Source organism: Rhododendron vialii, chromosome 2a (genome assembly GCF_030253575.1).
Source record: "Rhododendron vialii isolate Sample 1 chromosome 2a, ASM3025357v1".
NCBI lineage: Eukaryota > Viridiplantae > Streptophyta > Magnoliopsida > Ericales > Ericaceae > Rhododendron > Rhododendron vialii.
Genome location: NC_080558.1, coordinates 2,337,697 through 2,354,870, shown reverse-complemented (window position 1 = coordinate 2,354,870; position 17,174 = coordinate 2,337,697). Strand labels below are relative to the sequence as shown.

Below are 17,174 nucleotides of genomic sequence, written 5' to 3'. Positions count from 1 at the left end.
GGTGCACACGGTCCGGATTAGTCCGGTTCTCCAGAAAACCAGTAACCGGACCATTTCAAACGGTTCAAGAAAATCGGGAACCAAAACCTAACCAATATATGCGTGGAACCTAACCAGAACCAAACCGCAAGACCGGTCCGATTTTGGTTCGGTTCCGGTTTTATCCAATTAGTATCCAAACACTTATTCGTATGAACTCATGAAAGTAAAATTTAAAACACCAAAACAAATAACTCATAGGTAAAATAAAAATAAATTTTTTATTAAGAACTTTCCTAACAAATAAGATTTCATTTCTAAATTAATTAATTTAACAAGGAAAAGATTAACCTATCAAATCCAAATACATATTTAATTAAACACACATATGTATTTTTATATATATTAGTTCTAAAACAGTCTGGTTCGGTTCCAACCATGATTTTTTAATTGAGAACCAATAATCAAATCAAAATTAACGGTTCTTATTTTTTGAGAACCATAACCTGACCAATTAACTGCAGAACCAAACCAAATAGGACGGTTTGGTCCGGATCGGATCGATTTTGCAGTTCGGGCGGTTTTCTTGAACACCCCTATTTTTTGAGTAGAAAAAAAGGAAAAACAGCCAAAATAAGAGAACTACAGGGCAATCAAACCAACCAAGCAATGGAAGAATGGTTTTTTAGTGTCAAATCCTCAGAGTGCTTTTCTCGGTGAATCAATAAATAGAAGACATAGAACGCAAATCATCCTTACCGAATGGCCTGGCGTTCCTTTTATTTAGTTATTAGAGCATCGGATTCAATATTTCAAATCAAACTTTAAGTTTTAATAGTTCTTTACCAAATTGAACGTGAATTAATATTGTTTTATTACGATGTTTGTGAGCAATTGAAAGCGAAAGCATGAAAAAACCTTTCGAATACATTCTAAATTAATTACTAGAATTTGCGATAGACAAAACTGAGAGAAGGAGCGTAGTGTGACCATCATACTCGCACCTCAACAATATCACAAAGAGCACATGACGAAATAAATTATAATATATAGAAGAAACGTTGATGATGTGCCTTTAATCTAACCAAGTTCTACTACTTTTCTTGCGTGATGTTATGAGCTATAATTGCATCAACCGTCCATGAGTGTTTGCAACGGTCCGGATTTAAATGAAACTTTTCTGGGGAAAAGTGGAAAAGTTTCATTTAAATCCGGACCGTTACAAACACTCACGGACGGTTGTGATGCGCCCTACAAGATTTCCAGATCCGTAGTTTTGTTTTAATGATTTCTTCTTGAATCTTGGTATAGCACTGGCCACTGGGTTCTACAATGTAAAAAATATAAATTCTTTAGTTTAAAAATAGAAAATTCATATCAAAATTTTGTTTCCATCAAATAAAAGGAAATACCAATACTATTGATTGACAATATAAATGGGTTGGGCTACAAACTTATTTTGTAGTAATTATTTTCGTAGCAAAGACTCATGCTATGCGCAGAGTTGTCATTATTTAATACAGTAACATTTATTTAATTTAAAGATGCAATGCAAATAATTTACAAATTGTTTCATAATTCATATTATTCTTTACTTTAAATTACTAATTTTTACTCTGTGCATAGCACTGAGATCGTTGCTAGTAAAACTTACATGACAACTCCGCACATAGCATGAGTCTTTGCTAATACCAATTACGTATACCATAGTATAGTTATGTTTCCTTTATCCCACAATCAAGCCTCAATTAATAAGATCTTTCAGAAAGGTATGACAACGGTGCAGTTTGGTTATTAGCAAAACTAAAACCAAAACCGGAACATATTCCTAAAATCAAAATCGTAAAGCAACATCACATTTTAACTCTGCATTTTATACTCTATAGACACAAGTGTAATGGAATCCACACAAGTGCTTGTGTAGGGCCAATCCGAAAAGGATCTTTTTAAGAAAAATATTTATATCCCAATCTATACAATCTTTTTACTGGTCATTCCCACATTGTATTTTCATAACGAAAATGATTGAGGTACCGAACGTTTGTAGGGATTTTGTACCGACCGGACGCACCGGGCCGTCTCCAGCCACCGGACTGCCGATCCGAGCTGTCCAAAAATTCTAAAAAGAAAAACTTTGCGGGAATTAACGGCATCCGAGGTGTGTAGGGTGCTTGATCCGAGCACCCCTTTTTCATGTATATATGTATATACGTGTATATGCATTTATTCTAACAGGATTGTGGAGGCATGTTGCTTGCAACCCATTGACGTCAATAGCTTCAATTTTCTGTTTTGAATTTGAGCCATTGAGAGCACACCGATTAGAACCCCCAACATTTGTCTCGATGGGGCATCTCGTTAAAATCTCTTCAATTTCTCGGCCTAATAACCCTACTAATTCATGCTTTTTGTTCTATGCATGAATGGCGAACAAGGGTCGTTAAGGGGGCTAATCGGGGTTGGAGAATGGTCGGAAGGGGGAAGAAAGAAGAGGGTTCTAAGCGTCATCTGTGTTTGGGCTAGTGGTTGGTTGGAGAGAGAATGTAGGGTACGTTTTACTTTAGACAAGAGATTCGAAAGTCATATTAACAAGTGGCTTAAGCTATGTAGCATCAACACGGACCGACACCGACACACAAATTTTAAAAAAATGGGGGACAACATGCTGGGGGACACGTCAATTATATATTCATATAAATACATCTATGTGTGTGGCTTAAGCTATGTAGCACATTTTAGTTTGTCCTTGAGAGTAGTGAGGGCTCTTCTTTTGATAGAAGACAAAGATTGCTATGAACAAACACCAAGACAAAGATTGCTATGAACAAACACCAAGTACCTGCTCGTTGCGTAGAGGGGTCATTTTGTTTCTTTTAACTGAGAAAACAAAGGAGCAAGTGCTCCAATTTTCTCTCACAACAAGATGAAGAGGCCGATTGTCCAAGTATCCTCAAAGCAACTTTGTGAAGAGTTGGTGCAAATGCAGCATATGCACACCACCAAGTGTAAGGATCCATGTGATACCTATTAAGAATGAAGTCATAATCGGCAAATTGACCACTACTTCCCAAAAATTTTCCGAACTCTATTGTCACCTTCGAGCGCTCTGCAAGATTATCAAAGTATCTCTTTAATCACTTATTTTTCATTTTGGTCACCTCCTCATGCACATATGTGGGCGAACTCGTTTTGGATCTCCATGAAGCCATTCATCATTATAGTACCTGCTGATTACGTAAGAATGTTATTCCATATTTCCAACAAATTTTCCACTCAATGCTACTAATTTAAATTGTTGTACTTACTTCGGATTCAATGAATGCGCCAAGCAATGAAGACGAGTATTGTTCTTGTTCCAATGGTCCACAAGGATTAAAATACACCACATTGTAAAAGGAGCACTCCCTCTCTAGCCTCTTTCCTTCACCCTTACAAAAATGCCGACTTCACCTTTTCTTCGTGGTATCCGACATATTGTAAACCAAGTGAAGGCAAGCCTTGTCCATGTCACAAGCCCTAAGCATGTCATATATAGGAGCCGTAAAAGATAGGATGTAATCAATCAAACCCCACCAGGCCACCGCAGTACCACACATAATCCAACAACTTTGTTCTTACTGAATTTGTCTTCTCAACATCATCCTATTTCTAGCAATTCCACTTGTCAATAATTACCATTTGTTGAAGGCCACACTTGATAAGCTTGAATCTCTACGCATGATAGTCATGGAGGCAAATCGTGTTTCGCCCACTGAAAGCAACTTCAAGGGAACAAACTACAAAGTCATTCAACATAGCCAATTTCATAGAGTGATTCATGATAAAATTCTTGAAGTCCATAGCTTCCTGTGCCCAGTGTGCTGTTGGAGCCGTGGCACTCGAGTTCTAACCTTGTTGGCTCCATTTTGACTACCCTCTTCCCCCCCCCCCCCCCCCCCCCCCCCCCCCCCCCCCCCCCCCCGCTCTCTCATTTTAAGCTTTTGCATAAATTCCCACAAATTTTGTTTCCTTTTTCACTAATTGGAGAGGAACGTCATCCATTTGGATATTAAATTTTTTCTCGCAGGTTTAGTATTTTTGTTGCATGTTTCTTTACGAATTGTAGTGGGTGTGTATTGACATATAAATGGAATTCTCAAACATATTGATTTTCATACTTGTATGAATAAGTTACAATGCCACCCTTGTATGCGAATCCTAGCTCCGCTCCTGGATGTAGTTTGATATTTTGAGTGATTGCACATAATTTGATTTGGGTCTCTAGGCCTGCCCTCTCTGATACCATTTGGCTTTGATTTGGGGGCATGGTTTTACAACAAAACGTCCTTGTAGCTCCTCGATTCTTGGAGGTTTAGGGGGGCCATTGTTTTAGTGGTATTCTGAGAGCAGCCACTTTGTGCATATATTGCCAAAGGTTAGGTTTGTCTCCAAATCATCCCCCGCCCATACCCCCAATGATTGGGGACTAGATAGGATATGTTATGTTATGTTGTTATTGTTGTATCATTCGAGGATGTAGTGCAATTGCTACATTTACCAAACAAAAATGCTACGTACCGGCATAGAGAAAAGAGCACAAATCCGAACACAATTGTGTCCAGAAAAGTTTGATGTGTATTGCCCCTACATCTACCATGTGAGACTCACTTGAATCGGATGGTTATCAGACACCACTGTGTTCAGGTTTATGCACTTTTGTCTGTGTCAATAGCATTGCAACAAAATGCAGTCGTTTCGTTTCATTTGGTTGCCAACAATTCGTAGAATGTAGGTCAATTGTCTTGAAAATTGAAAGATGAAAAACTGGGCCACGGGATCGTTAGGCATTGGAATAGTCCAGCTCTTTTCCGGTAGTGTATTTGATATACTTGCATCATCTTTTGTTGCCTTAAACTTCTTCTTCTTCTTCTTTTTATTATTATTATTTTTTTTATTTTTATTTTTTTAAAATCCTATTTGCCTTAATCTGGTGTCATCAAAGTTTCGATTTGGAAAAATGACAGCTTAGGACGTGTTTGAATAATTAATACTCGCCAAGGACATGCTGAGAACATTTGTTAATTCTGAAAATATCATTGGCGGGTATTAATTATCAAAATACATCCTTGACCCTTGTCTTCCCTTTCGATTTCCAACTCCAATAGTCGATTTTCCTTACAAATCATACCAAATTAAGCATCAAAGTTTAACCACATCATCAATCAAGAATATTTCTTCATTCGTTCTTCACTTCTTGGTGCCAGATCTAGGTTTGCAGTACGGCTGGAGGGTTGATTTTGCGCCAACTTGGTTTTAAGGTGACGTTGTAAGCTTGTTAAAGTCCACTTCGCTGCTAAAATTTGGTACTTTTGGGTCAAAATTAGTACGTAATAAATTTCTCCTTAAAACATTATTTTGTCATTTTGATTTGCTGTTGGGCATACAAGGCTTTTTACCCATTGAATTGAAGGACCTGTTTGACAAAATAAGGTTTTTTGAATCAAAATAGTTCTCAATTTTTTGACCAAAAGTCGTAAATTTCTCCTTTTAAAAAGCCTAATTTGCTCCACATTCTCAAAAGTCACAAGATAAGGGTTTTTTTTTCAAACCAATTAAAAGTTGGACCGATAAAACCAATTAAAAGTCACAAAACGAAAATGATATAGGTACACCGCGCCGTCCCCGGCCACCGGACGGCCGATCCGAGCTGTCAAAAAATTCTAAAAAAAAAAATCGAGGGGCCCAACGGCATCCGATGTGTGTAAGGTGCTTGATTTAAACACCCTATTTTTCATGTATATATGTATATATTTTCGTGTTTATATGTATATACATATATACACGAAAAATAAAGTGCTTGATCCAACCACCCTACACACATCGGATGCCGTTGATTCTTGCGATGGGCCCCTCGGTTTTTTTTTTAGAATTTTTGGACTGTTCGGATTGGTTGTCCGGTGGCCGGAGACAGCTCGGCGCGGCTGTCGGTACAGTTTCCGTAGAGAAACCGTCGGTACTCATAGCAGTACTCGTCACAAAATAAGGTTTCAAAGGTCACATTCCTCAACAAAAACAATTAGAAGTTCAGAACAATCCACAACAAAAACATAAAAAGATGCTCCTAAATAAGCCCCTCATAACTCAACAAAACAGTTGTAGCCAACCAACAGGCTTAGTAAAGGAAATGAATACTTGGAAAATTTTGGAAAACCTGAGGTTAACACCACACATGGATAACGTTTGTAAGTAAACATTAAAACAAAAATAACTCGTTCAACTTCGCGCATTGTTTCCTAAATACCTGCTGGTTATAAATCAAAGTATCGCTAGTTCAATACCTGCAGGTACTTCACCTTCCAGCTGCTGCTTGGCACGGACTCGTGCAGCATTTTCTTTCCCAGTGTCATCAATCTCCTTTGGGATCTCAGGTGAATATCGATCGTGAGGATGTATAACGATTTTCTTGAGGGACACAGCATTCTCTACAAAATACCTGACGAGTTCCAGATCAGTTATGCGACCATAATAACCAGCCAATTCCACCTCCTCAAGGTGTGGACAAGGACATTTCACAGCCTTCATGATTTCTCTCTCGGCAATATCGGGATTGATCCATCTCATCTGGGTCAAAGTGGAATTTCTGTCATCAGTCCATAATTCCCCAAGAAGAGAATCAAGTTTATAGGTTGGACATATGACAACTTATAAAAGAAAAAAAAAAACACTTCAGGCAAATTAATAAACGCAAAACAGAACAGACAATCTAATCACAAATTGTGAGAAAACCCACCAATTACTATATATTAAAAAAATAAATAAATAAATAAACAAGCAAAAACAACTATATATCTGTAAATTCCTCGCTGGTCATGAAACTCTTTCCTTGACATTTAACAACGTACCACCCCCACTGCCTACTTTTAGACCCTCGGATTGCAAAAAAAAAAACCTTATTTCTAGGTGGAGAGGGGAACAATCATCACCATACCTCTTAAGCATACCTACTTACCAAGAACCTATTCTTTACATAAGGATCCTTTTAAAACCAAGCTACCTGGTAATAGGCAGATAAACATGAGAAATAACATCAACTTATAGGGGGAAACATCTTTAAGTTTATAAAAAGGAATTGCAGACATCAAAAATTTTGTTAGTCCCATATCAAGGTAGTTACTCCACCACAAAAACTACAAGGTCTAAAGAGGCAATACAGCCTAGAAAGACCTGTCACCCTACCATACCACCCTCTTTCAGTTCCAGAACATTTTCCTGCCCAACCTAGATAACAACTTACATGTTGAATTCCAAACTAGTGCTCAGAGGGCTCATCCAAACGCAACATACAGACTCCTCATTCAACATTTATTTTTGCAAGAAGATGGAAGGTAAAAGAAACCACTGCGAATCTGATAAGCACATCAATGGTTGCAATAGTTGGCCTAACTAACCCCCCTCCCCCCCAACCATATAAACCCTAGCTAAAATAAACCCACGTAAAGCCCTATTTGGTACTGGCAAGAAATTGAAGATTTTTATTTTATTTTTGCGGGGCCCATTAGGGGTCCTACAAAGATAATTCAAACCACAAGTTATTTTTAAAATGTCTTTTCATAGATTCCTGGAAAAAAAATAGTTCAATCCGATATCGGTAAGGATTGTTTCAGAATTCGTAAGCCTTTTCGTGTTTCAAAGACCCCTTATGTCTTTGATTTTGCGGGGCCCATAATGGGCCCTACAAGATGATTCAAACCGCAAGTTATTCTTAAAATGTTTATTTATGGGCTCTGAAAAAAACTAGCTCAATCCGATATCGATAAGGGTTGTTTCATAATTCTTAGGTCGCCCTACGAATTCTAAAACAGCCCTTACTGAAATCGGATTGAGCTAATTATTTCAAGAATCCATGAAAAAACATTTAAAGAATAACTTGCGGTTTGAATTATCTTTGTAGGACCCCTAATGGGCCCCGTGAAAAAAAAAAAACTAAAGGGCTTGCCACAAGGGTTTGCAAGGTTGGACCTCACGAAGGTCCAGAGATTAGTGAAGGTTCACACAGAAAGCAGAATACCTTCTAAGCCGCCGAGCTCGGTGGCTGCCTTCATGAAGTTATTGTGATGCTCTTCAGTCCATTTACTTTCTCTTAGAAGTTTGCATGCATACTAGGAGCAGTATTTTCAAGTGTATCGTTTTGTATAGATCGTATCGAGATACATATCGCATATTGTAAGACACATTTCTCGATAGAGTAGGAGTTTCTATAGTTTAGTTGAACAAGATTTTTGAAAGAGGGAGAATACTAAACACAAGAGTAGGGAATGAGAGTATTTGTTTTAGACTTGACCAAGAAATAGGGATTGAACAAGAATGCAGTGGTCTTCTCTTAAAGGGCAGAGCCAAAATGGGGGAGTAACACATGGCTCGTATTCTGCAACGTTATTCGAACAATCAAACTTCAGTTTCACTGCAATGGGGATGTATACAATGCTATGGTCTCAATGCTCTTACAAGGTATGAGTTTCACGCGCTCTAAAACTTTTTTTTGGCTTGGTACAAAAAGGCTAGAACTCATCCTTATTTATACTACTCTATGGAAGGTTCTAGTACAAAGATATTTTCGTACAAGATAATTTTTGAGGTTATTCTAGAATGTGTATGTGACTAATTCTAACAAAAAAACTCTAGATATTTCACAAGGATATTCTCGAGCTAGATATTTTAAAGTTTCTGAAAATTCGATATTTATATCTTCTTTACTATCTTCCATCTTTTGGATTTTGTCAATTGATCTATTTTGAGCAATCTTTCAGGCCAACATTGCTAACTTTGTGAACATGTTACTTTTTGTTATGCCATTCAGAATGCTCTAAAAAAAAAGGAAACTTTGGAGAGCTATTAGCCTGTTACTATTCCAGGACCCTTAGATATTGGACCTTGTTACATCGTTAAGGCCCACTATGGCTTTACGTGGCATTTTATGTCCAAAGTCCTAATTTTTGTTATCGATTTAGGGGATAAAAGCAAAAAAAAAAAAACTCTATACCTAATTATAGTACTTTTTTAATTTGTAACTCCAAAGGATGAAATGGGGTAGGCATTGGAAGAGGCATGGACGTTGTCAAACTTTTTTGATGCGCATCTAAAATTCCTCCATTTTTCCAATTGTTTCAGTGTTTAACAAAGAGAAAATTAATACCGGGAGCCGCTACTAGCATATACCAACATTCTAATCATGCAGACCTTCTAAACACACCCATCATATTCTTCACATACCATTATCCCAGTAAAATCACTTTTCCAATTGTTTCAGCGCTTAACAAAGAGACAATTTCAAGTTCTACCACTTGACATAAGAATTAACCCCCAAAAAAGGATAACATAAAAATCGATCACTAAAAGCTAAAAGTCAAAGCAAATTGTAAGTATTAATGTTGTCTTCACCCAAAGAAGATCATCAGATGGACAGGGACATGAAGTAATATCTCTATTATTTTCCTCAAAGTAAGATCTTCTCTTAGGAAATAAACGATGAGATCAATTTATTTAGGCCTCGAGAGAAGTCGATCAAACATAAAATATTTTTAGATCGAGTTGGTAAATAGATATCCACTTCTGCAACTACTTTTTATTTGGAGCACATTACCCCATCAAAATGTGATAATAGTAAAGAATTGGGAACAAGAGTGAGAAGGAGTGTGACATGTATAGAAATACTGAACGTCTTAAAGTGATTTCAACTATGAAATGAGTGGTTAACAAGTAAAGTACTAGGGATTATCATAAATAATGCATTGGCCACCTACTTCCATGTGGGATAGATTTATCGGCTTATAGAAAAGTAGGCAATGCTTGTAAGACCTTCGAGAGCCTCAAAATCCAGGGAACAAATGATACATGGTCCAATGCATGACACAAAATTTCATAACGAAGTTTTTGCGATCAACAACACAATCAAGATAAAGTTTAAGATTAAGATGTAAATTATAAAGCAAGAGCATCACCTGCCACACCAACTTCTGTAAGGCTGGAAACGCCTTTAACAGTGAGGTGCATCCAAGGAGGCCATCATCACTCACGGCTGACGAAACTAATACCAACTTTTTGACATTAGTTAATTCGGGAGTCAAACTAGTCAATGAATTTTCCTGAAAACGCAAGTCACACAAGTAAGCAATAGCCAGATAGTGGCAATATAAAGTAAATTAAAAATAATTGTGCATGCTAACCTCCTCTAAAAAGCTGATATCCAATGTAATAATCTCCAACTGAGAAAGGCAACATGAATGCTGAGGAAGAAAATCATTCATGAACCAAGAAATAGAACCCCAGATAGATAACTCAACAAGCAATGGAACATTTTGGAGAGAGAAACTTTTAGTAGGACCATCGTACCTTAAAGCCACAAGATTTACATTGTTGACCTCAATGGACTCTATATTGTCACAATCACATATCTCCAAGCATTTCAACGCAAGAGAGGGCCCAACAACTTTAAAATTTACCAGTTCTCCGGAACCATGGACACATAATATTTCAAGAAGTGGGCAGCTGGATAAAAAGCACTCAAGAATTTCTCCACTCACATTGACACATTTCAAGCATAGTTCTTTTAGAGACTTAAACCCAAAAGATGAGTAGCGGGGAGGTATGCGAAAATCAGAAGATGAGCTATTCAAAGAAGTCCCTTCACACTGACCCAACATCTCAAATGGAATTGTATAAGATTTCCCATAAGAGCGAATGTGATTATGGTCCAGAGACAGGTCCAACACAAGCCTTTGAACTTTCCTTCCTAATGCAAACTTAAGCCACTTGTTAATATGACCTTTGAATCTTTTGTCTAAATCAAAACGAACCCTAAATTCTTCAATAGTTGGACCTTTATGACCTAGGACAACCTGATTCACCCAATTGACATATTTTTTTCTTTCCATCTGACGGAAGTGATGCATCCAGTTCCTTCTAAAACTTGCTAATGTCTCTGCAGCATCAAAGTTGAGACTTCCGATAAATGCCCAGAGGTGTCTCCATCTAGTGCAAAGGGTACTGGTAACCGCTGCTTCCTTAAGACTTAATAAAGAGAGGATGAAAATGAGCAGCTCATCGGGCAACAAACTTATACGATCCTCCAAATAATGGTCATCCTTGTCAAGAAAAATGTTGATGAAGATGGAATAGTAAGTAACTCAATAAGCTCCATAATCTCAAATTAACAATGTGAAAAAATTAACTTCAAAAGAAAAATTCCTACTTGCCTATCAAAAAATTCATTAACACAATGTTAATAATAAGTTAATAACAATTGCATAGGAATGAAGTCAACATTTCTAGAGAAGAAAAATAGCTGAGCTAGATACTAGAATTTTTACCTTCTTTTGAAGAGAGGCAAGTCGCACTTCTTTTCCCATTGAAAGCAATGAACTTTTATTGTGAAAATGGCCTATCTCCAAGTGTTTCACTGCAAGAGAAGGCTCAACAACTTTCACATGTACCAGTTCTCCAGACCTGTGGACACAATATTTCAAGAAGTGGGCAGCTGGATAAAAAGCACTAGAGAATTTCTCCGTTCACATTTACATATTTGAAGCAGAAGTGAATAATGCATTACATATTTGAAGCAGAAGTGAATAATGCATTACATATTTGAAGCAGAAGTGAATAATGCATTACATATTTGAAGCAAAAGTGAATAATGCAAAACCTTGAAGACAAGTTGTTCAAAGTTGTCCCTTCAATCAAACCCAACATCTCATACGGAATAGTACAAGATTTCACAAAAAGGCGCATGTGATGACCATTCATTGACAAGTCCAACAAAAGCCCTTGAACTCTCCTTGGCAATGCAAACTTAAGCCACTTGTCAATATTGCCTTTGTAATGATTGGCTAAATCAAACCATACCCTCCATTCTTCAACAGTTGCATCTATAAGGAATATGAAAACTTGATTCTCGCAATGGACATATTTTTGTCTTTCCATTTCACAAAAAGCATGATTCCTGTTCCTTCCAAACTTTACTATCATTTCTGCAGCATTAAAGTCTTGGTGGGTGACAAATGTCAAGAGGTGTCTCCATCTCCTGGAAACAACGCTGGTAACTGCTGCTTCCAAGTCCGAATTACGGTCATTCTTTACACAAAAAATGTTGACAGTGATGGACTACTTAGTAAAATCATAATTAATAATGTAAAAAGTAAGAGAACTTCAAAAGAGAAGTCACTGCTTCAACAATAAAAGGCAACCCAATGCACAAAGGTCTCCCTATAGTTGGTTTGGAAGATGCACAGTAAACTTACCTTCTTTCCCACTTGAAGAGAGGCAAGTCGCACCTTCTTCCCCATTGAAAGCAGTTCTATTGCGAATGCAATCTGAAACAACAAAAAAATATTCTATGAGTACAATGAATCCATCTGCTTGCAATACGATGGAAATAAACATCTGTACATTATACCCCATTTAGTTTGGAATTCAAAAAGAATTTTCACTATAACAAGATTAAACCTTAAACACACTGTCAAAGACAGACAAAGAAACATGCAAACATCACATACATCATTACGTGCATTCATACATACAAACAGAGAGAGAGAGAGAGAGAGAGATCTTTTGATTAGTAAATGGAAACAGAATACCCTTGTGAAGAAGAACAAGAAAACTGTCACCTGCACCCTACTCCTTGTATGGGGGAACTAAAAAGATGCCAACTTAGCCCAATTGGTTCTGCACTACAAATTTTATGGTACAATTATGATACAAAAAACAAATGCACACCTCCTGCCCTGATCTGCGTGCCTGAGAAGCGTATTATGAGTTAAAATCAATTAGACTTTAAAAACACTATGTATGTACGTACGTATGTATGACAAGATCCATTTTACGTCATATTTCAAATCTAAGGGATCCCTAGGAGTACATACCAGGCATTGTTGAGCCAAGCAAAGCCCCGAAAGGACTTGGAACTTCATCCAGCATTACAATAGGCCATTAATGTGTTCGCCCTTTTAAATAATATATATAATCATTACTTTTAAAATTTGCAGCAGGTGGCCCAAAAAAGAAAGAATGAATTGTATAGCAGTTTCTTCCGCCTTACTTTTGAGAGTTGCCTGGGGAAAGAATGGGATTGTGTTGGCTAATTTTTCAATCACATAGGAGTACTATGTGACATTGTCTCCATCACCTAGAAAGGACACAATACAGCTGCTTCGTGACTCCTATGTGACATTGTCTCCATCACCTAGAAAGAACACAAATAACAGCTGCTTCGTTAAGACTCAAGGATGATAGTATGAGAATTTCCTTAGGCAACGTACTAATCCAATCCTTCAAATTATGGTCACCCTTGTCACGAAAAAAATGTTGAAGGAGATGGAATACTTAATAAAATTCTACATTAATTTGCTCTAAAATCTCAAACTAAAAATGTAAGATGCACAGTAAACTTCAAACTCATCATTCAAGCAAGTAACTCGATAGTTAAATCTGCAATTGTAATGCCCCATTTAGTAGTCCCACATCAGTGGGTAAGATTGAAAGGAATTTATATATAAGAATTTGTGAGCAACTATTGTATAACTTGAGGTTAACCTTTTGAGCTACGTGGTTAGGCTAAGAGTTAGCAGATTAGCTGGCGCGGATCATACAATTGGTATTAGAGCACAACCGTGGTCTACATGGTAGGGGCCACCTCTAATATTTGGTACGAGCATGATGATTAGTTGTACAGAGCGAAGTGTCACACCATGACCACCAGGGGAAGGTTGTTGGGCCAATGCAACGAGGACATATCATAAGGTGGGGAGATTGTACTACCACATTTAGTAGTCCCACATTGGTGGGTAAGATTGAAATGAATTGATATATAAGGATTCGTGAGTAGCTACTGTGTACCTCGAAGATAACCTTTTGAGTCACGTAGTTAGGCTAAAGGTTAGCAGGTCAACTGGTACGAGTCGTTACAGCAATATCAACTGCATAGGAATTATGTCAAACATTTTCTATTAGAAACTGTGAAATAGTTGGAATTTACCTTCTTTTGTACTTGAAGATACAGTTAGGCAAGTTGCAGTGTACCCCCGTTGAAAGCAGTTAACTTTTATTGTGAATGCAATCCGAAACAAGGATAAATAGAGTTTAGGAATACAACGAACCCGCTGCATGCAACAGTGATGAAAATAAGAATCAGCAGGTTTCATTGGGATACAGTTGTGGTATTTACTGACAAATCCATGCATTTTAAAAAAACGAGCCATCCAAAATCAGATGCAGCTTTGGTTGAAACATCAAAACTGAAATATGAGGGTAACAAATTACACCTTTCATTGAGAAGACATTGAATTTATTGGCTGAGCCATAAATTATACAGAAAAAGTATGATACAAATAACTCAAGCCACGCCTCTTGCTCTGATATTTGCGCCTGAGAAGCATACTAAGAGTCAAAATCGATTAGGTTGAAACAAAAAACTTACAAAACCAAGGAGAAGTCTGGTTTGATTTGGAATCAGAATCAGAATACCCCTTGAAGAACCAAAAGACATTTGCCTTTGCCCTACTCCTTGTGAAGAGGAACCAAAAAGATCCCAACTTTGGCTAGCACAAATAAATAAATCCACGCCTCCTGCTCTGATATGCGTACCTGTCCTCTTGAAGAACCAAAAAGACGTCGCCTTTGCCCTGCTCCTTGCGAAGAGAAACCAAAAATATCCCACCTTTGGAGCAAATAAAAAAATCCAAATTTTAAAAGAGCTAAATCAATATCTATAAATCTTGAAAAAATATTTCGCACTCTTCTGATTACTCAAGCAAAAAATCACCTTAATCAATATCTATAAATCGTAAAAATAATCTTCCGGATAGGAAACACACAAAGATCAACAAAAAGTAGACCACTAACTGCATGTATGTATGCATGCATATGCTTCATAAATTTAGAAAGGGGAAAAAAAAAAAAAAAAAACCTTCCTAATTCAGATACACAAACCAGGGGATCGCAACACTCCGATAGCTGTGGTTGCCGCAGTAGATGGTTCCCAGCGGTGGCTTACTTTGGCGATGGCTGTGGTTGCCAGAGGAGGTTCTGTGGTTCGTAGCAGAGGCGTGCGGCTGTAATGGTCGGGTGGTTTCGAGACGAGAGAAGGTGTTTCTAATGAACGGCTGAGATGTGATTTGGGATGGAGAACTAAAAACTCCATCTGTCCTTTTGCTCTTGTCAGCGCGTTTCCAAAGAGACCAAAACGAACCCTGAGTACAGGTTCCGTTAGTGTACTTTTGCAGCTTACTTTATCATTGTTAAGCTTAAAGTCGAGTATATCAAGCAGATTAAAAAAACAGTCTAGCTATTGTTAGTCTATTCGGTTGATGATAAAAATAATAGAAAACAAAAAAAATATGTGTTTTTATATATTTTATATATCATTTAAAATATATTCACACGCTTACTATTATCAGTGTATTGAACTGATTTTAAAATTATCCTTAAAATAAAAGCCTTCTAACTGTGAAGACAATTTTACCCTCTACTTTACCTCAACTATTGGGTATTTACTATCGTGACAAATTTGTAATAACGCACGTCAACAAGTCGGGCCACACCGTTTAAACAGAAAACTTATAAAGCTAGCTCCCCAAACAAAAATCCCTTGCCTTTTTGTTTTGTGTTTTTTTTTTTTTTTGTCCTCATTAAATTTTTTTCGCATTTGTTAGTTTTATATCAAATTTTTATAAATTATTGATTCGTCTTGCATTTGTTAGTTTTGCTCAAAATTTTTTAAATTATTGATTCGACTCGACGGGAGAAAATTAAAAGTAAAAAATTATGACTTTTACACAAATTTTTACTCAATGAAGGTTTTGATAAATTACCAAAAAACAAACCCATTTTATTATGATGATAAATCCCAACAATTTCTATGGAAAGTAAACAAATGGGATTTCTTTTCAGGGGGATTTTGATAATCTTTTGGTGGAAAACCTTTGGCTAGACAAGTTCCATGATGTTGGTGACTATTTGACTATTTAAAAGAGTCCTTTGTTCCTCCACTTGTTGTATCAATTATCAAGCATTCCTTTACCAAACTCTTTCAGGCTTCAACAATTTTATCTAGGGATGGTGTATACACAAAGTTTTGTGAAGATACAAGTCGAGGTATGGGTGATAAACGAGCCAAGCAAGTCAAGTTGTTAGTTGTCCAAACTTGGTTTGAAAACTTAATGAGTTTAAGAAAATGTTCGAGCTTAGATTATTTATGAGACAAGTCGAGATCTCAAACGAGCATTAATTGAGCTGAACATGATCCAATCTTGAGTAACTTGAATTTTTTTATACAATCATAAGTCGAACGAGCCAAGTAATAACTTGTTTGAGCTTGGTTTGAAAACTTAACGAGTTTCAAAAAGTGTTCTAAGTTTGGTTTACCACAAGTAACAAACCAATCTTGAGCGAGATTTAAACGAACAAATACGAGTTCAAACTCGAATAACTTGGTTCGCTTATCAACTCTAAGTGGAGGAGACAAAAAGGGTGAAAAAGGATTTCCTTATCCGCTTCTTCTACATTTGGAATTCACAATGTGAATTGGAATGAGTCAAGTTACTTATCCCTCAAACGACAAACTATATGTCTCTCCAACCATTGTGATAAACACTCCCCGAAATTATTCATTTGTTTCTCGGAACGACACAAAACAAACCCTTACCTCCTCCTTAATTTGGGATGACAACCCATAGCATCTCGGAGCGACACAAAACAAACCCTTACCTCCTCCTTAATTTGGGATGACAACCCGTAGCATCTCTCCAGCAGTAAAATGCATACTGCTCTAGTAGCACTGAATAATTTAAAAGGCATTAGTCTATGAAGGTTTCTTATTCCACAACACTTTCACATACTAGTATAGTAGCGGATTTTCCTTAAAAGATGTTCCGCACTGTGGTTAAGTTGAATGGTGGCTAAGTTGGTGTATCTTAAGCGTGGTCGAGACATGCACACTTAGCACCCGCATTAATGCTCAAACCCGGATCATGGGGAGTCCGGGATAGACATTCCGACGGTCAAGTTAGAAAGAGAGAAGAAGAGCTTTTTAGGTTGTATTTAGGGTTTCAAGGAGAGAATGACTTCAATCAACAATTTTATGAGTTAGTCATATAATCTTTTGAAGTGGCATTTGCTCCTACTATCAATTCTCGCTCTGCCCTCGCGCTCTCAAAACTCGCACTCAT

At 37.2% G+C, this 17,174-nt stretch overlaps 1 protein-coding gene and 1 pseudogene across 20 annotated transcripts; one reads left to right on the top strand and one right to left on the bottom strand.

The window, feature by feature from the left end:
* Nucleotides 1-4,186: 4,186 nt before the first annotated feature.
* LOC131318290 (small nucleolar RNA snoR100) lies at nt 4,187-4,302 on the top strand (annotated as a pseudogene).
* A 1,753-nt stretch (nt 4,303-6,055) lies between these two features.
* On the bottom strand, nt 6,056-15,129 carry LOC131309965 (putative FBD-associated F-box protein At5g56440). 20 transcript variants are annotated; one of them, XM_058336800.1, is made up of 13 exons: nt 14,915-15,104; nt 14,593-14,665; nt 14,271-14,373; nt 13,985-14,108; nt 13,049-13,192; nt 12,873-12,953; nt 12,618-12,747; nt 12,252-12,323; nt 11,657-12,084; nt 11,325-11,460; nt 10,182-11,099; nt 9,957-10,100; nt 6,056-6,579 (listed from the first exon to the last, which is right to left on the bottom strand). In XM_058336800.1, the coding sequence occupies exons 8-13, from the start codon at nt 12,294-12,296 to the stop codon at nt 6,274-6,276; spliced, it is 1,977 nt and encodes a 658-aa protein (XP_058192783.1). In that variant the 5' UTR covers nt 12,297-12,323; nt 12,618-12,747; nt 12,873-12,953; nt 13,049-13,192; nt 13,985-14,108; nt 14,271-14,373; nt 14,593-14,665; nt 14,915-15,104; the 3' UTR covers nt 6,056-6,273. The 20 variants fall into 20 exon arrangements, with proteins under 20 accessions (XP_058192783.1, XP_058192706.1, XP_058192700.1 ...); XM_058336723.1 differs by lacking the exon at nt 12,618-12,747 and having other exon boundaries at nt 14,915-15,105; XM_058336717.1 differs by lacking the exon at nt 12,618-12,747 and having other exon boundaries at nt 12,873-13,192; nt 14,473-14,665; nt 14,915-15,129.
* Nucleotides 15,130-17,174: the final 2,045 nt, after the last annotated feature.

Excerpts from the sequence above, each read along its gene's own strand:
- LOC131309965 (XM_058336717.1), bottom strand. The coding sequence starts at position 12,920 with ATGAAGTTCCAAGTCCTTTCGGGGCTTTGCTTGGCTCAACAATGCCTG. Across the intron at positions 11,461-11,656 it reads TTGAACAACTTGTCTTCAAG|GTCTGGAGAACTGGTACATG; the intron begins GTTTTGCATTAT and ends TTGTGTCCACAG. Across the intron at positions 11,100-11,324 it reads TTGCCTCTCTTCAAAAGAAG|GATGACCATTATTTGGAGGA; the intron begins GTAAAAATTCTA and ends TTTCTTGACAAG.